The sequence below is a fragment of the Choristoneura fumiferana genome, chromosome 9, assembly GCF_025370935.1.
Source record: "Choristoneura fumiferana chromosome 9, NRCan_CFum_1, whole genome shotgun sequence".
NCBI classification, from domain to species: Eukaryota; Metazoa; Arthropoda; class Insecta; order Lepidoptera; family Tortricidae; genus Choristoneura; species Choristoneura fumiferana.
Genome location: NC_133480.1, coordinates 9,923,017 through 9,947,520, shown reverse-complemented (window position 1 = coordinate 9,947,520; position 24,504 = coordinate 9,923,017). Strand labels below are relative to the sequence as shown.

The 24,504-nt window shown below is 36.8% G+C and overlaps 3 protein-coding genes across 6 annotated transcripts; 2 read left to right on the top strand and 1 right to left on the bottom strand.

Annotated features, from left to right (window-relative positions):
* Positions 1 to 726: 726 nt before the first annotated feature.
* LOC141431198 (ubiquitin-conjugating enzyme E2 L3) lies at positions 727 to 4,343 on the top strand. The gene is made up of 4 exons (XM_074092263.1): positions 727 to 960; positions 1,160 to 1,255; positions 2,003 to 2,189; positions 3,036 to 4,343. The coding sequence occupies exons 1-4, from the start codon at positions 934 to 936 to the stop codon at positions 3,188 to 3,190; spliced, it is 465 nt and encodes a 154-aa protein (XP_073948364.1). The 5' UTR covers positions 727 to 933; the 3' UTR covers positions 3,191 to 4,343.
* LOC141431197 (histone deacetylase 8-like) lies at positions 3,502 to 11,876 on the bottom strand. Of its 4 annotated transcripts, none has more exons than XM_074092258.1 (8): positions 11,674 to 11,876; positions 11,369 to 11,558; positions 10,878 to 11,019; positions 8,898 to 9,004; positions 7,886 to 8,078; positions 6,679 to 6,851; positions 4,782 to 4,982; positions 3,502 to 4,699 (listed from the first exon to the last, which is right to left on the bottom strand). In XM_074092258.1, the coding sequence occupies exons 1-8, from the start codon at positions 11,752 to 11,754 to the stop codon at positions 4,515 to 4,517; spliced, it is 1,272 nt and encodes a 423-aa protein (XP_073948359.1). In that variant the 5' UTR covers positions 11,755 to 11,876; the 3' UTR covers positions 3,502 to 4,514. The 4 variants fall into 4 exon arrangements, with proteins under 4 accessions (XP_073948359.1, XP_073948362.1, XP_073948361.1 ...); XM_074092261.1 differs by having other exon boundaries at positions 11,679 to 11,768; XM_074092260.1 differs by having other exon boundaries at positions 11,635 to 11,762.
* Positions 11,877 to 13,438: 1,562 nt separating this feature from the next.
* Set8 (SET domain containing 8) lies at positions 13,439 to 23,327 on the top strand. The gene is made up of 6 exons (XM_074092257.1): positions 13,439 to 13,794; positions 15,068 to 15,167; positions 15,751 to 16,174; positions 17,629 to 17,819; positions 18,269 to 18,488; positions 19,137 to 23,327. The coding sequence occupies exons 1-5, from the start codon at positions 13,785 to 13,787 to the stop codon at positions 18,474 to 18,476; spliced, it is 933 nt and encodes a 310-aa protein (XP_073948358.1). The 5' UTR covers positions 13,439 to 13,784; the 3' UTR covers positions 18,477 to 18,488; positions 19,137 to 23,327.
* The last annotated feature ends 1,177 nt before the right edge of the window (positions 23,328 to 24,504 follow it).

The window sequence follows — 24,504 nt, the reverse complement described above, 5'->3', positions numbered from 1 at the left end:
CGGCTTATTATATGTAACACAACGTCAATATTTCATGTCATGTTTGAGAAAAATATATTTGTAAAACTAACAAACAATATATGTTCATCCCCGCACTCAAACATCTGCATTGGGTACGTATTTGCGTAAATAATAATCTTCACTACTTGTTAAAAATCCTTGTGTCTCAAAATCGATAATAACTTTCCTTGATGAACTTCAATCTGTGCGTTTAAAATTTCAGTTTAGTTTGCATATTGAATTGAGATACGAATATTTTTCGCAACAGTCGAGTTCATAAACTTTTGAGCAAAAATTTGTTCAAAAATATTTGAACACGCTTCTAGGCCGTTAACAATAGTAGTGTTTACATATTTTTGATCAAATGTTTGCTCAGAAGTTTATGAACTCTACTGTACCATAATGTTACGGTATCGTCGTCAATGCGGGATGTTGAAAAATCAAATAGTTCTACTGCAGCATAAGGGTGGGTGCCCCCACATGCAGTCGCTAGTCGCTCGTTTGCCTCTAAATTATAACTTCGAGTTATGTAAAATGCTTCATAGATGGCAGTATAGAAAACGTTTAGTTCCATTAAAGTAAAACTACAATATTTTGAGACAATAGTTCTTATTTTTACGAAATTTTAATAAAAAAAGCTTTTTTCGTTCCATCGCCATTTAAAGTACGTTGTACGTTTAATTTTTTTTCCATTGTGCATGCTGCACGATGATTCATTCATATATGGTGTAATAAAACGTAAGTTTGTAATGGTGGAAGTGGAAGTAGGCAGGATTTTCGGGGCATTGTCATCGTTCTTATAAGTATTTTATAGAATTCGAGTAGTGCTACTTAATTATGATATTCATGAGGTTAACGAAATAAGATATACTATAATTTCTGAGAAATCTTACACACCCTAAAATCGTGAAGTGATATTTGACAGATAGTACAATGGCTGCGACCAAGAGACTTCAAAAGGTGAGACATCGTTTTTGACTATATACAAAATGTTCTAGAACCTTTTCAGAATCCTACTGTAGGATTACTCCGTACTTTTCGCAATTATATATTACCAAATTTTCATTTGCTTTATGGCGTAACTACGGTACAACACTGACAATTGTCTTTGGAAAGTGTCTTAATTACGAGGTTCTAATGAGGACACTTTGGGTTTCAGGAATTGAATGATATAAGACAATCAGGTCTAAAATCCTTCAGGGACATTCAAGTAGATGAATCTAACATCTTAACTTGGCAAGGACTTATTGTACCGGTAAGTTTATCTGTGATTACCTACGTCCAATAAGAATCTGTGCATGGAGTTCAAAAAGTTGTTCGTTTTAACCGGCTGTTAACCATACAAACGCGTCACTGAGTGAATTGATCACCTAGGGATATTTTGTTCTGTTTTTAACTACAGTGTTAAATGCCCGACTTTTTTAACTACTCCACCCAAGTCTCTATGTAATTTTTATTATCAAATTTATCCATACAGTAGGTACAATAAGTTTAAGTGTATTTATCTGTATAAGTATATTTATCTGTTGCCTAGTATCCATAGTACAAGCTTTGCTTAGCTTGGGACTAGGTCATTTGGTGTCAAGTGTCCCATGATATTTATTTATTTATAAAATAAATTATTTTACTGATAGTTTAGTATCCATATTTTACCAAATTTGCACACGTTTTTAAACGAAACAACAAAACTATTTAAAATTGTGTTAACTTCTATAGTAAAAACATATAAATACCGCTAATAAATGGACATGTTGGTATTTTTAGTCCATTTCTGTTTGAAATACCGAGAAATGTGTGTTACAATTCAACCGTTAATTCAAACCTTAAATTAAACGGAGTATATATAGCCCCTATTGGGTAAAAGCCTCCTCCATCTCATTCCACTTTTGTTTGTCTTGAGAAGTGCTCATCCAGTTATTTCCAGCTGTTTTTACAATTTCATCAACCCATCTTTTCTTTTCTCTATGTAATATGCAACTAAATTATTAATTTTTGTTTTAAGGATAACCCACCCTACAACAAAGGTGCATTTCGGATTGAGATTAATTTTCCCGCTGAGTACCCATTCAAGCCCCCAAAGATTAGTTTCAAAACAAAAATCTATCATCCCAATATAGATGAAAAGGGTCAAGTCTGTCTGCCCATCATCAGTGCTGAGAGTTGGAAGCCGGCAACCAAGACTGATCAAGGTAAACATTACCTATTTTTTAATTTATCTGTCTGCTCATTAATGATGACAATAATTAAAAGGAAAATATTAATGTAATAAATAAGTGTATGTTTTTTTTTCTCTACAATACAATGACTTTATTGTACACCAGACATTTTTAAATATGTTGGCAGTCTTGCTATTTTTAGTATCATAAACTGGATGTAGTTTAGCAATTTTGGATCTACTTTCAGTAGGAACAAAAGTGAATTTAAAGAATAACATGACAGTGCTTTGGATCCTTTTTGTTAAACTATGTCCAACTGTGCTGTGCAGTGAGGGTAGGCAGTGCTAGTGATGCCTACTCTGTTGCTGGTGGTGGCAGGTGCATACATATAATTTTAGAGCTGCCTACCCTCAATACACACCAGAGTTACTATACAACACCTTTGCATTTTGCTGTCTCTGCAGAACAGAGCTTTTGTGTTGACAGCAAAACAGTCCCTATTACTCCAAATAGTCTTGTTAATCCAGTGCCGGTTTTAGCTCTTCCAGCGCCCTGGGCGAGATTTCCAAGGTGCCCCAACTTTTGGGAATTTTATAGAAGGTATAGGCTTCAGGTGCCCCTTCAAGTCCGGCACCCTGGGCAGTCGCCCCACTGCGCCCTACCCTAACGCCGCTACTCTGTTAATCCATACAACACAATACCTTTATGACTAATTGAGACTGCTGACCAGCCAGAACATGTCAGCAAAAATAATGTTTATCTGTCTCTAGTATACTGCAAGACAAATCCTACTGCACACTGGCAATTTAAATTAAATCTTGAGCCCCTTGCTGCTAACTATTCTAGAAAGAGTTGTTTAAAAGTGGTTTAATGTTTCAGTTATTCAAGCCTTAGTCGCTCTTGTCAACGACCCTGAGCCTGAGCATCCATTACGCGCCGAACTTGCAGAGGAATTTCTCAAAGACAAAAAGAAGTTCACGAAAAATGCAGAAGAATTCACTAAGAAACATAGTGAGAAGCGGCCTTCAGATTAAACTTGCTAATTAGCTAAGCATAGCTTGAATTAAAAGCAGTGCCCAGGTCATGCTGCCATGCACTGGTTTACATTCATTTATTTATACTACACTTAAGTCTCCCTGTCCCAGTTACCTTTATGATTTGCATTTTGTAGTTGTTAAAATATCACTTAAAAACTATTTTAAGTCACAATTTTCTCATCATAACAGCATGTGATGGTGGGTGGCATAACCAGTTTGTAAATAATGATTGAGTTGATCTAGTGTTCAGAGATCCTATGTACAGGGAAATAAGTTAGGACTGGAAGTTTTTGTGTTATTACCTACGAGTTATTACACAAGGAAATTAAATAAGGAACTAATCTGTTCCAAGTTATTTCCAGTCTATCCTGACCAAGTTAAAACATCTGTCTGAAGCACACTGCTCTTAATTCAACTATGTATCATCTCACTAAAGCTCCTAACTATGTTGCTTGCATTAAATTGTACTCAGATTTCATAAAGCACTACAAAGTTAGTGAAGGAAAGGAAGACGTAAAAGCTTAATAATAATGCTTAGTTTTAAATAGAGGTTTGGAATTAAATAAGTCAGGGAAAGTATATGGAAAGTTTTTTAAATGTCTATTTCTTTTATTATGTGCACCATTGTGGTCTCATTGTGGTAATTCGACCGTAACGACAATAAATATTTGTTCATGTATTTTTGTATGGTTTGATAAAATTGACAACTGTGCTTGGTGTCTAAACAAATATCTAAAATGCTACGGTCATTCTTCAGGCAATGTTATAAACATGTAAATATGTGCATTCAATGGAAATAATGAAAGCCAGTGAATTGAGGTATTCGAACAAAACATAAATGTTAGAGCTGTTAGTAATAGTATATGCATTTTAAAATGGTATGATCAATGTTAGGCTTGGTTGTTTTTTTTTTTTTCATTATATTTGTAACCAGATCTTTTAAACAGCAACCAACTGCCCTGCAGAGTTGCATAGTTTTTCTCAGCTGTAATATGTAATATTGTTGGTCTTGAATGTTAAAATGTGAATCCGATAATTATTGAAAATGTATTGCTTAAATATTTTTTAAGTTGATATGTTACTGGGTTACTACAACAGGTGTGCTGATCAGTTCAGTGAGAACTTTAAATATATATTTTTTCCGAATTAACAGTTGTGTATTTTTTATTCCAGACAGATTCAAATGAATAATTAAGACGGCTCGATAGGTATTTTATAACCAATATTTTTCGCCGTGCTGCAATATTGTCTTTTGAGCAATACAAGCAGGAACAAAAAAAACGTAGGTACTTATATGAAAACGAAAACCTTAGTAAATAATTTATTCGGTAAATGTATACACATCTTTTTTCGTTTGAATATCTTCAGTTGCTTGGCTTGAACTTTGAATTCTGGAAAAGGTTTTTCGACTAGGCTTTATCTCTTGTTTTTCTGTTAGTCGAGAGTTTCTTTGTACCACTGTGTTGGATTTATTTTTTTCCGGTGTTAAATAAATAAGCAAATTCCCTGAAAACGAAAGAATAAGCTGGAATCAACTTGAAAATAAAAACCATACCACAGTCTGCAGCGTTAAGTGTAGCATACATACTTTGTATTTTTTCTATACAGTCATCAATATAGCTTTTCTTATTGGCATCCCTGGATAACATAGGCTGGATTGCTAGCATGTAGTCAGGACCATAATCAAGCCAGTGGCTGTGTTCCGGAATATTCTCGTCTAGTGTAACTCCGGTTACTAGCGCCGTTAGCGTAGTCCAAAGCCGAGCAGTATTGGAATGTTTGTAGCCACCTGTATTCAATAAAGTACTTACTTAATGTCTCTTTATCGGTAAATTTATAAAGATTGGTACCAAAACAGACAGGGTCTATAGCTAAGCAACAAAACCTTTCACACCTATAAACAGGGTTCAAAAACTTTTTATATTCTTTTTGCCTACTGCCACAGCGCCAGTCAAATATGCTGAAGGGGACAAGGTGCTCAAAAATATTACATTATTGCCATGCATGTAAAGTTTGTTCTAATGGTGTTGAGCACATGGACCGTGCATTCTTATCAGACATCGACTGTACCCACTAGGAGTAGGCACTCAAACATAATGAAATTTTGTTTCCATTTTTATCAATGGCCTTCGAACAGAATTAATGAATCGCTAGAGATAATTTTCCCGATTAGTCACCACATCACAACAAACGAGTTCTCGGTAATTTGCATTGAATTTGGTCCTTGGGCGCGGCTTATTGATTTTATTTAGTAGGACATTATTAGTATAGTTTCGTTTACTGCTCGTACAATACCTTTAAACAAGCAATTGTTATAATTATATAATATGATCAGTGTTAGTAATACATAAGGCTTAAATCTAGTGTTAGTGACGCTACACCTTAGTCAGTACTCAGTACATGAACCATACTGCAATGATTCATGTACTGACAGTCGAACCTCTGCGCCAATGTAGTTAGGATGCTGTTGGAGCTGGCCCGTACTCAGCGCACCAGGGATGTGCAGCGCTTTCTCATGGTGGCATAAAAGCAGTCCACTCTAGCCTCCGCGAACATACCCGAAGCGCTGCAGAATCGAGGCAGCCCCATCAGCACCCTAAATGCATTGTTATATTGTACACGCAGGGCGCTATACTGTCTGAGCGTGTGGGCCAGCCACAGCCTGCTCGTGTAAAAGTTGGTGCAGTATGCTCTGAATAGGGACAGCTTTACCTCTCTAGAGCATCGAGCAAACCGTCGGGCTACCATGTTCGCTCTGACAGACAACGCCCTGCGTTCTCTCTCTATGTCTGCATCGTCCTCGTATTGTGTCGGCGGCCGATCGTAAAATCCGCCAGATCACGAAATTCTTAGGCATATCGTGAAATTGCGCCATATGTATATATAGGTATATTTCGGGGATCTCGGAAACGGCTCCAACGATTTCGATGAAATTTGGTATGTAGGGATTTTCAGGCATAAAAAATCGTTCTAGCTTGGTCTTATCTCTGGGTAAATACTAGTTATCTAGTTTTAGACCGAGCAAAGCTCGGTCGCCCAGGTACTGTATTAATTATGTAGGTAATGTTTCTGTGAAATTAAATAAGCCAGTGTTAAAGTGGCGTTGAGTCATACATCTACGTCATACATAGCCTTGGACCGATGATTAAAATAAAGTCTGTGAAAATACCATATTAATCATTATCTTGACTGGTCGAAAATGCTGAAAAACTGCATTTTTTTTTAGCAATGGGTTTGATTTTAAAGATCGGCCACCAGCTCTCAGAAATTCTGAAGATAAACCGCGCCCTAACAGTGCAGGCAACACTACCGCTGTCTATCTATAGGCACCTTTTTAGGGTTCCGTAGCCATAGTGGCAAAAACGGAACCCTTATAGATCCACCATGTCTATCTGTCCATCCGTCCGTCGGCGACTGCTTAGATTCTGCCTAATGATTAATCCGGCCCTGTGAGTAAGTGGTTTAGTAATTAACATGACTCGTACCTCCCCCCAGCAGCATAGTCGGCTTCTTTTCATCCAGCACCCTGCTCACGCATGCGCAGTAGCCGCGCGCGGTGACGCCCGCGCCGCCGTTCGGGTCGCCAGCTAACGCGTCCGCGCCGCATTGCACCACTATTGCGTCTGGGGCAAAAAGGGCGAAGACTGACGCGAAAACCCTAGAATGTAATAATGTTTTAAACTTCCGCAATTTTCACGGAAGTAAGATTAAAAACTAGTATCGATCGCGCATAGTTAAAAAAAGCGACATGTAAAAGAGCCCTTTGCGGTCTACAGAATAAACATGAATTTTGAGTTTTTGGAGTCAACGTTAGCCCATAAGCAAATCAAGCAATGAGGGCTATCGCGAATGAATTCGCCACTAGAGGCGCTAGTGTAGCGTGAGGTCTCCGAAATGTCAAATCTCATAGTTTTTGGGTGAGCTACGCGGGTTTATTTATAATTAGAATAATTTTGTGAATATTTTGCAACATGTGAAATTAATTATGGCAAATATGCGTTCCGGGGCAATGAATGTCTGTGTTTTGAGACAGTTTTGGCTTTCGGAAACCTTTGTCCTCCTTTTTTTCCGAACAAAACGGGGACTATGCAACACTGTGGCATGCTCGATATTTTTATGGTACGGTTTTAAGGTGTATTAAATATGATTTTAATCTAAACTTTGTTTTCACGCCCGTAATAACAGACTTTGAAAGCCATACTTAAAAACCTCACGCAACAGTGCGCCATCTAGTGAGACAAAAAACGATAGCCCTCATTGCTTAGGGCATGACGTCTTGGGGGGGCACCATAAACAGCACCAAAAAAAAATTGCTAGCACATAAAATGTAAGGCTGGTTAGGAGGTTGGCGTTAGGAGGTTAGAGGTTATATGGATTTTGCCACAGGCGTGGATTGTTGAGTTAGGGCATCAAATAGTCTTAATCCGGCACTGCTCAGGGTACACAGGGTACCTAAAACTAGATCTCTAGAGTTTAACACTTTCCACCAACAATATATTATGTGTAGGTATAAAGAAACCTTATTGATCATTGGCAAAGAGGAAAGTCTTATTAAAGCTTGAGTTTAAGAAGCTGTGGGAGTTGCAGATGTATCCAAGTTTTTTACCACAAAATTTCTAGTTATTTTCTGGGGGGTGGGGGCAGCCGATCCCATGGCAGGGACAGTGTTAAGTAACTGGGAATAATGCTTACTTCTCAAACACATACTCCAAAGTGTCGTCAGAGTAAAACGCATGTAGTGGCATATTACAGGAGTAGCCTTTGCCAGAGAGCGTCCCTATATCACCGCCGTCACCGGTTCCCGGGTAGAACCCCGGTTCGTACTTGTGGATCGACAGCGTAAACACTGAGGTGCTCAAGTTGTACGCATCCTGGACTCCATTACCTATTTTATAAAATGATTATTTAGATTTTTTATAACATAGGGAGGCCAACGAGCAAGAGAGACACCTGATGGAAAGCAACCACCACACATGACATTAGTGGAATTACAGCCCACGGCACTAAAGTGTAGTGGTGACCGTTAATGCGCGAAGTAGGATAAGGTATCGCGGGAGACTGAGTAATGCGCGAGGCAGGGTGCACATCGCTAGCGTAAACGCTGATTGGCGTACGCAACTGTCACATGCGCAGAAAAACGGGTTTTACAGGTGCGTTGCTGACCCTACATGATAGCTAGATTGTTTCTGTGGGGTCCATTATTTTTATAAGGCGAAGTCGTAAGATTTAGCTCTGCTCTCCCATTCCCCTGATCTCATGTGAGATTTAACAAAATGCGCAATTTTAGTATATATAGATACGTTCATCTGTACCTGATTGCGTTCTTAGAATTAGAAATTGACTAATTATTAACAATTAAAAAAATATATATACCTTACTTAGAGATAAAAGTAGCCTAGTAGTATTCTGATGTTGATGTATAAGCAATATTGTAAAGTTTCATTAAAATCCATTCCATAGCTATTGTGTAAAACAGTAACAAACATCCATACAAACTTTCACGTTTATAATATTAGAGGGATGGGTCTTACGGTATTATTAATCAAAAGAACATGATATTCGCCGAAACCCAAGGAAGATTATTTTAACTGGCAAAGAGACGTTCAATCCGCGCAATCAACTTCAACAGCTTGCACCAGTTTTGCTTGATAAAAATAAAACTTAGTTTAGCTGGAGTATAATTTACCTTAAAATACTTATTTACCATGATGCACATCCAAGTCTATATACAAGACTTTAGGAAACTTCTCTTTAAGATATTCAATGGCGAGTACAATGTCATTAACATAGCAGAATCCTTCAGCACCATGTCTAAAACAATCAAGAATAAATATGTTAAAACAAGACAATGTAGGAGGACTGGAGAGGATTGGACTTTGATTGAACACCACATAATACAGGGCACATCAGCAGCAGCAGTGCACAGTCTACAGTGGAACAGTTTGCCCGAGACAGTGATCAGTACACCTTCAGTGAATTCTTTTAAAACAGACTTGATAAGGACTTTGAAGACAATTACACAAGTGAACAATGATATGCACGCATCAGCTATAAGCTGCCTGTGCATTATTAATAATAATAATAAACAAAACATAATAAATACATGGAAGAAATGAGTGACCTTATCCGTATTACAGATAAAAACCGGCCAAGTGCGAGTCGGACTCGCACAGAAAGGGGTTCCGTACCATTACTTATATAACATTAGACATTACATTAGCAAAAAAAAACACGTTTGTTGTATGGGAGCCCCCTTAAATATTTATTTTATTTTAATTTATTTATTTTTTAAGTGAATATACAACTAAATATTCTATGAATATTTGAAGCGTCTACCTGTTGCTGTCATTAATATCGAGTAAAAAACGGCAAAAAAAATCACGTTTGTTTTTGTTGTTATAGCGGCCACAGTAATACATTATCTGTGGAAATTTCAACTGTCCAGCTATCACGGTTCATGAGATACATCCTGGTGACAGACGGATGGACAGACAGAAAAGTCTTTAGTAATAGGGTTTCCGTTTTTACTCTTCGGGTATGGAGCCCTAAAAAGTCTTGGTATACTCATCATCCCAAGACAAATTTGATGTTTCCACTCTGTAGTAATATGCCTATATTTTGTAGTAAATTTTTGTTCTCTGTATGATTGTTAACATGTTTTTTCTTCTTAATGTTTATTCCCTTGTTTTTATCAAAAACGTGTATAGAGCCATGTTTTTTTGTTATGAGCATACCCCGGGACTTTCAGGGTACAAACAATTTGCTAAAGAGTAGACAACCTATCTATTAGGTTATTCTGACAAAACATGATTATGACTAAGGAATAATTACCTCACTGCGAATTGTAAACTATACTAGTACTTTAGGTTTAGTACCAAGGCTTATGTTATGAGAGAATAATAAAAAAACGTTAATTAATTACCTGCATTAAATTTAGTAGTTGATATGATTTTCGAAATAAATTATTAATATCTATTCTAAATTTGGAACAGTTAAGCGGCGGCGTCTTGCTGTAAATATCAATTTTAACCCACTGAATGATTTTTCTACGTCTTGTAATAGGTGCATATTTAAATTTCTTGAAGAAATAAATTGTTGCACAATGTGTTTCCCATCGCAGTTCTACTTTATTGCCTTGTAACAGTTTGTTCATGATGTTTAGTGTGCTATAGCCATAATTCTTATTTAAAACCAACTTCAATTTATTAAAAATCTTTTCAAACTTAATTTGATTAAAATGATTTCATCTTACGAAAATTTAATATTTTTTTATAATTGATTAATTATTCATTAGGTAGAAACCAGCTAGAGTGCACTCTGTTTTTTAACTCGATACCTAGTCTTTGGCTAATGTCAATCATCCGTGCCCTGAAAGTCCCGGGGTATGATTATGAGGATTAAAGTTTCTATCTATCTATCCTATACTGAAATGTTCAAAAATATCTAGGGATAAAAAACATCCATAGGCACTTTTGACGGGTGTATGTAAATACAGTATAGTAGTGATGCTCTCAACAGGGATGAATGGCAGAAAAAAGGAGAGGCTTTTGCCCAGCAGTAAGACACCTTAGCCGACAAAAAAATATATAGGAGCACTAATATATAGTATAGACTTATATATGTACTCCAAACCAATGGATGATAGAGCGCAAGTCATAAGCCCATTTGACCTTGTTAAATATACCTATTAGCATGATGCCATCCACCACACCAATTCAAGACCAACTGAGTTAAGCCTAGAGTAAGACACCGAGCCGCTGTGATTGAGCCTCCAGCCAGGGTCGACACCAACTCTGACATCTTTGGCACTGGTGGGCAATCATAGCCTGCAAAAAAAAATATATCAAGAAAGCTACACAAGAAATATTTAATCTGTGACTTAATACCTTCTAGGGCCCTTTTATTTCTCAGTCTCCATCTACCATTTTTGAAGTGAATATTACTTAATTATTGAGTGGAGACCTTATGGCAGCAAACAAAGTATGCATATCACAGGTAGAGGTTGAAGAAGGAAAATGGAAGATCAAGCCCACTAGTGTACCCCAGCAGTGGACTAATACATACAAGCTGAAGATAATGCCACAGGATGTGAATGAAGTTTTTTTACTTTTTTTAATTATGCCTGTACAAAAGCCAGGACAGGACAGATAGTATAAGCACAAAGAGATATCTTACCTAAGCCATATTCTTCATCTTCATTACTCGTCATGTATTCCTCGTCTAGTTCAGAGAATTTATTTAAATGTTTTATGTACAAATCGGAGTGGAATCTGAGTAAATCTGATTCAACTGCAGGTTTCGATCTGACGATCTTTAATTTTTTTAACAAGTCATATGCAGTAATGAGACTATGTACCATAGAAGCCTGTGAGAAAATGGAGGAAAGAATTTATTAAATTATTACTATCATACAGTAAAATATATAAAAACAAAATTATTACATGAAACATAAAAAGAAACTACAGCTGTAACGAACATACTCTACCGGGCACGGCAGGTAATCTATCGCAATGTTCAATCAAATTCTCGTCCCACACGTAGTATACAGATTTATTATCCATTTCTTTCTTTTTGATAATTATCTTGAAGTAAGATTTGTTCGGTACAAGTACAACAAAAAAAATACAAATAAGAAAAGAATACAATGACCCAAAAAAACGGCGGCAATAGAATACGCTGAACAAGTGACAAGACGTAGTATCTATTATTAGTCTGTGGTGACAAGTAAGTGACAAAAGGGCAAGTAAGTGACAATCCAACGGGTGACACTTTCCCGGCCCGGATAATACCGGGATGGAAATACTGACCCTGTTTTTCGTGTACACACCCATAGCTCCTGTCAGTTTCTATGGGCATGTACACCAAAAACAGGGCCGGTATTTCCATGTCGGTGTTATCTGGGCCGAGAAAGAGTGTCACCCAAGCCAACAAGCCAAGCAACAACTATGGAGAAAAAAAGCGTGGGGCAACTATCAAATCAATTCAAAATAATTCAAATCTGCATCTCAAAGCTGCATCATTAGTAGCAAGCGCTATCTGGTGGCCAAAAGATAAACTAAATTTAAAATTACACGTATACACAAGTATAATCACGATAATATTTATGTTTCCTTTTCTTTTCTTTATTTCCTTGATCATCCCATAACAGTCCACTTAACAAAATAACAATAACAAACTTTTCTTCCAAGTTCCAACTTTTCAGCTTTCATTTCATCATAACCGCGCTAAATACCCAGCACAAAGCGGGACTTTTCTGCTCTAGAGCAGAAAAAATTTATGAAAATCCTTTACTGCATTGTTTGGGTGACACTCTTTCCCAGCCCGATAACACCGACACGGAAATACCGACCTTGTTTTTCGTGTACACGCCCATAGAAGCTCATGTCAGTTTCTATGGGCGTGTACACAAAAAACAGAGTCGGTGTTTCCATGTTGGTATTATCCGGGCCGGGGAAGAGTATCACCCAAGTATCACCCCATTGTTTTAGTTATTTTTTTAAATTGCACCACCAAAGAGGTAACACAAGTATTAATTTGCTATAAAATTAGCCTGTATAGTGTAAAAAAATCTAGTTTTAGGTTGGTCAATCTGACGATCTTATGAAATTTGACAGATTGCGTTCAAAAAATGGTTGCTGTCTATCCTACCAAAAATAGTAAGTAAACGTATTTATAAAAAAAAGTGTGTGTTTGGTTTTGGTTTGGTTGGTCAACCTGGCGCGCCCATCCGAAATTCGACAGATCGCGGGTATAAGCATAATATGCAGCAGGGCTACCACGAAACTCAAAACTCGAAGTTCGTGTCGTGCGGTCCCTCTGACACTTATACTATTTAATACGAGAGCGAGAGGAATGGTACGATACGAACTTCGAGTTTAGAGTTTCGTAGTAGCCTTGCTGTGCCCTTAGTGTAAGTTTTCGTTTACAAAATACGTCTCGATCGCGTTCGCGTTAAAATCTCAATTTGTATGGAACCACGAACAGCGCCTCTAGCGGAACGTTTGCGATGTTCGTGTTTCCATACAAATTGAGATTTTAACGCGAACGCGATCGAGACGTATTTTATAACCGAAAACTTACACTAAGGGTACTGCTACTAACTCTGCCAAAAAATGTAAAAAAAAAACATAACCCTCCTTCGGACAGTCGGGTAAAAAAAAATGAATTGGCGGGAACCTTGCGAATTTTCCGTGGACATTTTTTGAATGCGAACGAACGAAAGGGTAAATTAAATACATCGGGCATGGCAACATTAGTTGTAAAACGAAACGAAAACAAGCGTCCATTTTCTTTCTCTTGTAGTTTCTCTGGAGTCTAAAAATCTTATTATAATTCATAAATGGCGAAGAATTTTGGCAATTTTGTATTCTAAAAAAATAAAGTACAAATAACGGTTTCGAAATGTTTCACTCGTGACAAGGGCTCTGATTGATCACATGAAGATTTCGCGCGATCCTATCATGACAAGGTCTATTACCAAACATTCGTAACACGACGCTGTCTCGGAGCTCGGACTTTGCATATATGATAAGACCACTTTCTGGGCGGTCTTTTGTGATATTTTTGGTGTGACTTAGAAACCTAGTAGGATATGGTTCGAGGTTAGTATAATTTTACATAACTATTACTCGAGGGTCAGGTTATGTGTATTTAAGATGCTTTGTTCGCGGTATGGATCTTGGAATATTGGAATTAGAATATTGTTAGCATTCGATTAAATACACTGCATACCGCATACCTTCCATAATGGGAATCTTAACTTGAGGTTATAATCGAGCATGATCTAAATATATCTATTCAAGAATATAAGAAAATATAATTTGTTTAAATTTCTGCACATAAAAAAGATGCCTACTATTTTTATTACGGACTTTATAATAGAAGAAATTAAAATATGGGTTAATTCAATATTAAAAAAACAGACTCGTGCACGGAGGGTTCCATACCATTATCTATACAACATAAGACATTAGCAAAAAAGGCATAAAAGAAACAAGTTTGGTGTATGGGAGCCCCCCTTAAATTTTTATTTTTTTTAATTTATTCGACTGGATGATAAAGGAGCAAGTGGGTCTCCTGATGGTAAGAGATCACCACCGCCCATAAACATCTGCAACACCAGGGGTATTGCAGATGTGTGCCAATCTAGAGGCCTAAGATGGGATACTTCAAGTGCCAGTAATTTCACTGGCTGTCTTACTCTCCATGCCGAAAAACACAACATATAATATTGATTTTATTTTAATTTTATTATTTATTTTTAAAGTGATTAAATACCATTAAATATTCTGAATATTTCAAGTGTCTACCTGTTGCCGTTATTAATATTGAGCAAAAAAAAACGTGTTTGTTGTATGGGAGCCCCTTTTAATATTTATTTTATTCTGTTTTTAGTATTTGTTGTTATAATGGCCCCAGTAATACATAATCTGTGAAAATTTCAAGTGCCTAGCTATTAGGGCTCAAGAGATAGAGCCCTTTAACAGACAGACAGCGGAGTCTCAGTAATAGGGTTCCATTGGCACCCTTTGAGTAAGGAACCCTAAAAATATGGTCCTCCTGTACCGCTCATTTAAATTATAGATAGAAGAATTTTATTTTGAACTGGCTATTTGTTTGATAATAGTTGATTTAAAATTGTTCAAAAACAACAATAAATTAACACTGAACACAGAAATTAGGAAAACAAAACTCAAATTTAAACTGTCAATCACCTAAATTCACCTAATTACCTTTAATTGATTTCTAGTTTTCCATTAATTTATTAATGACCAATGATATTAGTTCAATTTGAACATAACATTAATTATGAAATGATTAATTATTTGATGGATGGATAAAACCATTATATGAAATTGCATAATAATTTTATAGCCAGTAGTGGGGCAGCCCAGGAGGGAGTCAAGACTCCTCACCGCATCGAGTTGTGTGACCACCAGCCTGTCAGAACTACTCGCAACTATAGAAAGCGCAGGTAACTGAGGCTTGATTTGGTATAAAGATATCAATCTATTATAATGTTATCCTTCTTTTACAAACAACAGTGACTAGTGCTTACTTTTTATGAAAAGAGACAGTGTTTATGAAGTGGTGACTGTTCTTTACATTACCTTATCATGCTTAGCTTAGTATACCTAGTGCCTTCAATGAAGACGCGTGATTTTGTCAAAATAAGTCATTAATGGCGTTGTAATAAGGACCACGGCACGCGTCATCCTGAATGACTCTACCTATAGTAAGTTTCTTATTAAATTAGGTAACCAGAGGCTGTATTGTCTAACGTTCCTGATGCTTGCGATCGCAATTAAGTGTCAATTTTTTTATGCAAAAACTGTCATTTCATTGTGATTGCGAGTGTCAGAGGGCAATATGGCCTAAGATATTTTATCATATGTATTTTAATATTTTTGGTTTATGATATACTTATATTTATTTATTTATATACTTCCGGTAATCTGCTTCTGCCAAATTAAATGAGCATATTGCATAGTCTTTGTCAGGCTGACAAAATAATGGAAACCTAACTTAATGTATATCTAATCAGACATTTTTTGCAGGATTATAGCTGCTACACCGACTAAGACTGAGAATATAGAAGTGAAATCTGAATCAAAAATAAAGAAAATTGGTGTCAAATCTAAACCACTAAAAAATAGTAACGGTTTTTCAAATATGACTAACGGACACAGTGGGCGCTCACGAACGGCTAGGGCCTCTGCTCGCACTACAGAGAGTCATAAACTGACAGAATATTTTAAGGAAGAATTGAAGAGCCCTAAGACAGAGCGGCCCGAGTCACCCAAAGAAGTAGAAAAGACTGTAAAAGTAGAATCTAAAATCACAAATGGAAATTCAAATCACAAACTTACTGAGTATTTCCCTGTAAGGCGTAGCGTTAGGAAAACATCTAAGTGTGTGATGGCTGAGAAGATGAGAGACTTGGAGCGGGCTGTGAGAGAGCAAAGAGAGGATGGGCTGGCGGTAAGTTGTTCTTTTTAATTCCAGTAGAAACATGAAAAAAAAAATTCAATTTCTGCCAGTATGGATACTCTTAAAACAATGATACATTTTATTTTACACTAGCTCTTGCCCATGACTTGGTCTGCGTAGAATCTGTTATTTGCTATCCCATGGGAACTGTGCAATTTTTCCAGGGTAAAATAGTTTTTACATAGTTTTTATAGGATAGTTCCCATGTCCTTCCTTCGGACTCAAACTATCTGTATACCAAATACCATCTAAATTGGTTCAACGGTTTAAACAAGAAAAGGTAACAAACAAACAAACAGCTTTACAAACTTTCGCATTTATAATATAAGTAGGATAGTACACTTTTACTATCTCACTTCCTTTTACTTACAGTCAAACAAGACTGCATTGCATTAATTGTATTGGTATTGTTTGTTTGAGTTCAATTTAAGTGGAACAATGAACTTTGAATCATGTAATGACATTAAATATTTGGGAGCGTGTAACGCAATTTGAAGGGAGTGGGTGGTCTTGTAAAACGTTAAATGATGCGTTACAAGGGGGGGGGGGTTAAAAATATCCAAAAATTGTGTTACAATTATTACGAATTACTTGAACGCCCCCTAAAGGGAAAAGCCCTTTTTCTAATTGTGCCCTAATTAAAAAGTAATAAATCACATCATCTGTCTATTGGAAGGGTGCAAAGTACTAGGTGGGTGTGATGAAATCTATCGCAGCGCTCATAGTGGCCAAAAGTAGAAATAATGTAGGTTCTGTCATCTGTCATACTCATATGAATCTGTCATTAACAAAGCAATTTGTGTAGACTTAACTGCCTAATTTTAGTAATAGATGTTTGTCTTCTTGAATTATTGAACACAGTCCCTGTTTTGTTCTTAATTCCTCTACATCCCGGACATGTCCAGCAGATACCAACAATTTACCTTTTGAATCGGTTTGTGGTTGAAATTTTATATTGAGTACTACACACAACCGGTCGTCAAAATAATACGTATTTTGATTTGAAAACGATATTTCATTTATTACTAGCAATACAAGAACAATTATATATGTTTACTAGTATTTAAAGAAACCATTAAAGTAGCTTTATCTTTTTGTTTTACTATAAAAGTATGACTAAACATGAAGTAAACAAACCCTGACATAACCAAAATAAAACACACATTTTGAATAAATTTTACTTACCTCAGTTAATTTTAATGACCAAAAATGAATTCACAGCCCTTTGTCCATCCAAATCACGGTATCACAGTAATTTTGTATTATAAATTAATACGTGATAGGTTTGATTTTTGTCTCAATGTCGCAATGAAATTTCAAAACGTCAGAACCTCAGAGCCGACAAACTGGCGGACGCTAGGTGGCGCTGATGTCGTGCACAGAGCCAATAGAATATCAATCTCAAACTGAATACTAGGTGGTACTGAATAAGAACTTCTTTCTAGGTGGCGTACTTCGAAGGCAAGGGGCGCGGAGTGATTGCGACCCGCGCGTTTGGGCGCGGTAGCTTCGTTGTAGAGTACTCCGGGGAGCTAGTGGGGCTGGCCGAGGCACGTGAACGGGAGCTCCTCTATTCCCAAGACCCTGCGGCTGGCTGTTACATGTATTATTTTAGACTGCAAGATCAACAGTATTGGTGAGTGTAGTTCAATCAAAAATGGAGAATCCTTAAAAATAAAAAATTACCACACTTCCTTTACAAAGTAGATCAATTGCTTATGTGAAAATTTATAATAGTTTTCACATAACATTTAGTAGGAGTAAATTTTTATTGAAATATGATCCAGTTAATGAAATAAAAAAAAGTCTGTTCAAATTTTTTAACAACACAATGAACGAACAAACAAGATTTGCTTCATTGGCTCTTAAAACATAATTTAGAATAAAAGTTCTTCCATACCAGCCTACAAGCTAAATCACAGCTAATTTTGCCCACTTCATTTTTCGGGGGTGCCCTTTAATTTACAAACAAAGTAAGGTTAATTTTTCTTTCACATTCTAGACAGCCACTGCCCCCCTGAAATCTTTCAATACCCACATGTTGAGAACTTATGTCCTAAATGCTAAATGAACCGTTCCTTGCAGTATCGACGCCACAGCAGAGTCGGGTCGGCTCGGTCGCCTAGTGAACCATTCACGCAACGGCAATTTACACACGAAAGCTCTGTGGGTCGACGGGCCGCGGCTGCTCCTGCTCGCCGCTCACGATATAGCGCCCGGCGAAGAGCTTACTTATGATTATGGGGACCGCTCCAAGGAGTCTCTGCGCCACCATCCCTGGCTCGCGCTCTGACTACCTATTAAGGTTAGTTTTCTTTTTAATATGGCAGGGCCTGGATGAGATCCATTTCAATCAAGCTATATTCTAAAACGAAGGTTCTCTACGTGGGCGGTAAAGCCCCCTTATGGGCGTTCAAGGAGCTATAACCCTCAGCCGCCCTCGGGCAGTTGGGTAAAAAAGGAAGCTAAAAAAAATAATCTAAAGATAAAATATACATAATATATAAGAATTATACCTAGTGCCAGACGCGTGATTTTGTCAAAATTAGCCATTAATGACCTTGTAATTAGAACCACGGAACGCGTCATCGTGAGTGAATCTACCTATACCTTGAACTAAAAGTACTATTTACTATGCATTGTAGAATGTATTCTTCTGATGCTTGTAAATTATGGTGACATCATGTCATGGTCTTTGTGGCCCGAAAAAAACACTACCCGTTATGTGCATCAGACCGAGTTCATATAAGTATGTCACGCCATTTAACTGAAATCGATTCATTAATTTAGCCGTAAAAAACGGACGGCATTATTTTCCTACAGCAGACTGCACACAGCTTGTAAATCATAAATAAGGCACTGTCCAATTGTTTCATCAATTGGAAAATATGTTTAAGTATTGTTTTTGTTTGTTTACTAGAGATTGCGTCTAAAAGGCAAATTTCTTTTACAGGTATGTTTTTAGAAATCTCCAGTGGACTACTAAAAGTTATTTATTAATTTAGCTTAATTGTGAAGTTTTGTTGTTAGACAATATCGTTTAAAGTTGGTTATTCACCGTTATTAAGTATACAGCGAGTGGCCAAATTCTGGACTTGACAAGTTCAATTGTAAGGGCAAAAGTCACAACACCAGATGTCTCATAATGAGTTAAGACAAAATAGTGTATGGTATGAAATTAAAAATTAAAACAGACACCTGTTTCTTAACTACCTATGTTTACAATTATTGGTAATGATTTAGTTAAATATAGATAGATGAGTGAAGGTACAAAGAACTTGCGTTTTAAGCTTAAACTTATGAAATCCGATGACCTAGGGGACTTATGATTGTGACGAACATGATGTGACGTAAATGTCGTATGGTGCCTTTATGAGAGGCCTGAAATGAAAACCGGTCGCTTTGACCAACACAACCAACAGAGAAGATTGTCGACGCAAATACGACTAGTGAGTGGTTGTCTCACTTTATAAAATGACTTTATATGTCTGTTGATGTAAGTAATAAAATAATAGTAACTGTTCACCACTCCAGTTATGACTTTGAGGTAGTCTCTGGCTATTAACCAACACTGTATTTATCCCTAGTTGTATGAACACTGAACTAACTCGAATAGTTTTTGTATTTATCACTAGTATTAAGTTTAAATTAAATGAATTTTGGAAAGACGCAAGGTTGTAAAATTTGCTCAGTCTATTAATGACATTTTAATTTTCGAATCCTTAATCCATAATCGGTTTTAAATATAATGGACTTGCTCTATCTCGATTAAAATTGAAGAAAATATCTTTCAATGGCCCACCGAAAAAGGTAAATTATGTTTATCGCACAATTACAAGTTGGAATTCATAATTCATTATTAAAATTCAGGGCGAAGTGGATAATATTAAACAAAAGGAAGCCCAAAAACTAAATGTCTGTGTTTTGTTAACATTGCCTGAGCCCTGGATATAGATCTCCCTGCATTTTCTTAATTATAGAAACACACAAAAAGTCCATTTGCGAGACTTAAAGTAGTGATCATAAATCATAAGCGTATGTGTGATAGAGACTGTCCCAGAATAGCGAATGTGAGAGATTAGGAGATTGTATTCGGAAGGGAAATTAAAATATTAAATTATATAGAAGGTCTCGTTTTACTCTTGTGCGTTGGCGATCTACGAAAAGACTGAATTAAACGTTTAAAAGTATATTTCTAAACGATTTTTTTTACTCAAAAACGTAAATCGCTGACGCACACAAGACAAAATTTGATACACGTCGAAGTAGTAGAGATAAGGAAATTTTTATATGTCATTTAGTGTAAATTGTTTTTAAGCTAGTATGATGCTGATGAGGGAAGAGGGAGTGAGGTAGCGATAAATCACCAAATTATTAGATATTTATAAATGTCGTTGCTTATATTGTAGGCCAAGTGTTCGCCAGTAATTCAAGGTGCAGTTTGCATCAAAGAGCTCTGGTGGTACGAAGTACACATAGGTTGTAGACGCTCTTTATACAACGTTGTTGTAATATTATGTTTAGCGTGTTGTCCACTCCGATGCATTTGATTCTGGCTGTGGCATTGACCTGTTACCCGCATTCTTTTACTGCCATTACGATCAGACAGATTTGGCAATTTGTTTTAACTTTAGCACTTCACTGGGCGTTATATAAGTTGCATGTTTTAATTACGCTGCAGTCGCGTGGCCCCGTAACAACTAGATATCCGCCGGTTTGCCAAATTTTTCAGTAATTTCACTTCTCTCATTTACTTTTTCACCATTCGCCGCTATGTGCTACTGTCTTCTTTGAGTCCGGGTTGTCACCTGGAAATTGTCACGCCACGCTACTGTTTCACTATTGACATCTCCGTCGCTCAAGCTGGAAACGATATAGTTAATCTGCTTCACTTCCGCAAATATTTCAGCGAACATGCCTAGTGAAGTGTTTAAAACTTAAAACAAAAATTGGAGCTAATATAAAAAGAGTTGAAATTCAACTCCTTTGTTCAAACAGCGAAGTTCGCTTATACCATTGAATCGCTATTGAGTTTGCAGCTTACTTCGCATCTGTCTCGCTTGCATTTGAATGATAAGAGCTGATATCACTGCCAATACTAAATAGCTTGTTTTAGAATTGATACTATTGTTTGCTTCGCAATAAAAGGTTATGGTAGTTGCTAACTTTTAATTACTGGTCGACCTTCAGATTATAAATAGAATTGTATTGTAAATGTACCGTCGTGCACTTGATTTCTAAATGTCTACGCGACATAGGCTAATGTTGCTGGGTGGTGGTCTTAAACTTTTTGTGTGACAAGTCCACTATGACATAGAATAAAGCAATTATTGCTTAATTTTAAGATACTGTAAGTTCCTTGTACCCGTTCCAGCAACATCTTGCTAATATAGTATTGATTTGTAGTTCCTACAACCGTCTGCCTAATAAAATGACTAACGCAGCGTGTGATTCCTTAACAAGACTAGTTGAATTGACTTTCTCTACTGTTTGGCTCATTCTCTACGATTCCGAGCAACGCGATGGGCAGCAAAAACGGACAGGGGTCTACTCCCAAATTCGTATTATACCGTCCATCTCCGTCTACTGTTAGCGTGAGGGGGACGGTACTAAACGAAGTGCGAATTTCAAACTTCTGAATATAAGGCCACACGTCCAAATATTGTAGCTTTAAAGCGGAACCCAAGTTAGATTTGGATCTCTCTTTATACATACATACACTTACGGCACAAAATTGCGCCGAATAAAGAAATTTCTTCCGAAGTCAATTTGCTACAAAGTAATATTCAAATAAGTTTGTTAAAAAATTCATTTTGAATACAAATATATAATATGTTTGCTGAATGTACTTGCATTGTCATCTAAACTGCATATATCCGTACCAAATTTCAAGTCTGTTCTGTACTATTAACCATTGAGGAGTTCCCTCCTGTGGAGACGATCCTGACAGTACCACCAAGATGTCACTACCAGATTATTGTTTTGTCACCAAATTTACATAAGTATGCCAGATTTAAAGCCAATCGGACCGCTGGAAGTGGGCCAAATTTAGCTTCCAAGATTTGACCCAAACAAATAAACAATAAATAAATAAAGAGGACAAGCCAAAGAAAAGCTTGTAAAAAAGTACATGCGTTGCCCGTCGGCTTGTAATGCGCTGAGCCTTATCTAAGTAAATAATTGAGATTTGATGCGACTAGCCTAGTGTTTTATTGCTTAGAATTCCGCGTTATTTTTATCCCAGAAAACTAGGTTAATTAATATTAAAATAGATTAATAATATTCCGTTCAAAGAATTCAATATCGACGGTTATATAATGCATTTTATGTTAAGAATTTAACCCGTAAGTTAAAATTCATAATGAGGTTAATAACTGGCATGGTTAGCGCCAAAGGCATTGTATACAGTTTCTTAGTTAATGACAAGATAACGAGATTTCTAAATGCGTGTTATGTTATATCTGGAGAATTGAAGAAGCCCTTCAACAGATTTATTTACTTCGTCAAAATTACTTTGAAGTCTGCATCGGCGAATCATTTGTATAATAGAGTATTTGACACCATTAACCAATAATTCAAAACGCAGCTCTAAAAATAACTACTTAATTTTAACCCAATAAATCTGATAAAATCACATAGATTCAGGTCATACAAAATCTTAGGGAATCGCGATTAGATGGACAGCTGAAAAAACTATGTCAATTGACTGGTGGTGTCAAATAGCTGTATTTAAAAAGCTAACATTACCCAAACACGACATAACTTTTGTGTAATATTACTAGCAAATCCAAAAGATTACTTTACCATTTAATGTGCTTACTACTTGTTGTACATATGAATAATGAAATAAGAGCGATTTACAAATTGCCACCGAGTGACGTCCTTAATTCAAAATCATGTCATGGAATTTTAGCATAATGTATAGATTTTGTTATACTAATATATTTGTTGTATGTTATGTCAAGTGGTTATAGGTATGTAATGTAAAACTGCCGAATGTAAAATACACCAGCATCAGTATTGTTACGGCCATTTTCCTACGATAGCGGTGTTTTGAGACTAATTTGTTTTGGAAATACGGGCCTCCATGCACTGGCCAAATTATAATCAGTAGCGAGTGAAATATAAAAAATAATGAACTTCACTTTTTTGTTTTATTTTCAAAGTCACTCCCGATACCGGAATATACGGAAGTTTGTGAATCCCTGAAACGAGATCTAGGTTTCGACGTGGCAGGTGTTGTCTGCCTGTTCAATGTAGCGGACAGTAGCGGTCGACCACTAGAATGAGGGCTATCGCGTGTGAATTCGCCGCTAGGCGCTAGTGTAGCGTGAGGTCTTCGAAATGTCCAATCTCATAGTTTTTGGGTGATCTACGCGGGTTCATTTATAATTAGAATAATTTTGTGAATATTTTGCATTACCTACCTAAAATTAATTATGGCAATTATGCGTTACGGGGCAATGAATGTCTGTGTTTTGAGACAATTTTGTCTTTCGGAAACTTTTGTCCTCCCTTTTTTTTCGAACAAAACGGGACTACGCAACACTGGTTGCTTGATGTTTTTATGGTACGGTTTTAAGGTGTATTAAATATGATTTTAAACTAAACTTTGTTTTCACGCCCATAATTACAGACTTTGAAAGCCACACTTAAAAACCTCACGCAACAGTGGCGCCATCTAGAAAGACAAAAAACGATAGACCTCATTGCATAGTCTCCGCTCCTCTTCAGTGGACAGAGAATTGGTAACTAACTTAAAAATTCACACAAAACCAGGAAGTGCGGAAACTCCGCGAATGGATAAACAGTCCGCAACTCCGCTTCGAAATACTTTCTCGCTCCGCTCTGTTATCTATCTAAACTACGCGCCTATGGACACATTCCGCAACTCGCTTCTGCATTGCCCCCTCCAGACAGCTTAAACGGGTATGAGAGTATGAGACTGTTCACTCCGTCTTCAAGGTTGAGCTGCATTTTAACCGACCTGTCCTCTCCCAGAAGCACAAAGCGCTTTTTGTTTCGCTATTTCCCACGGGCACAAATTTGAGCCCGCGATTTGGTATACCGTAGTTTCCCAAGGGACACATTACACAAAGACAAACATACATAGACTGCTAAAATGATTAACTTTCATTTTGGCTTTGCCGTCGTCGGGCATAAAAGGAGGAGGTTCTCAATTAATCGGAACTTTTTTTTTCATTTGTATTCCCCGATTTAGTTTTTATTCCAAGTTCACACGATATTGCTGGAATAGTTCAGTTCAATATGTCGTCGAATGAATTTCATGGCTGGATCGGTTTACTATTGCAATTTATTCG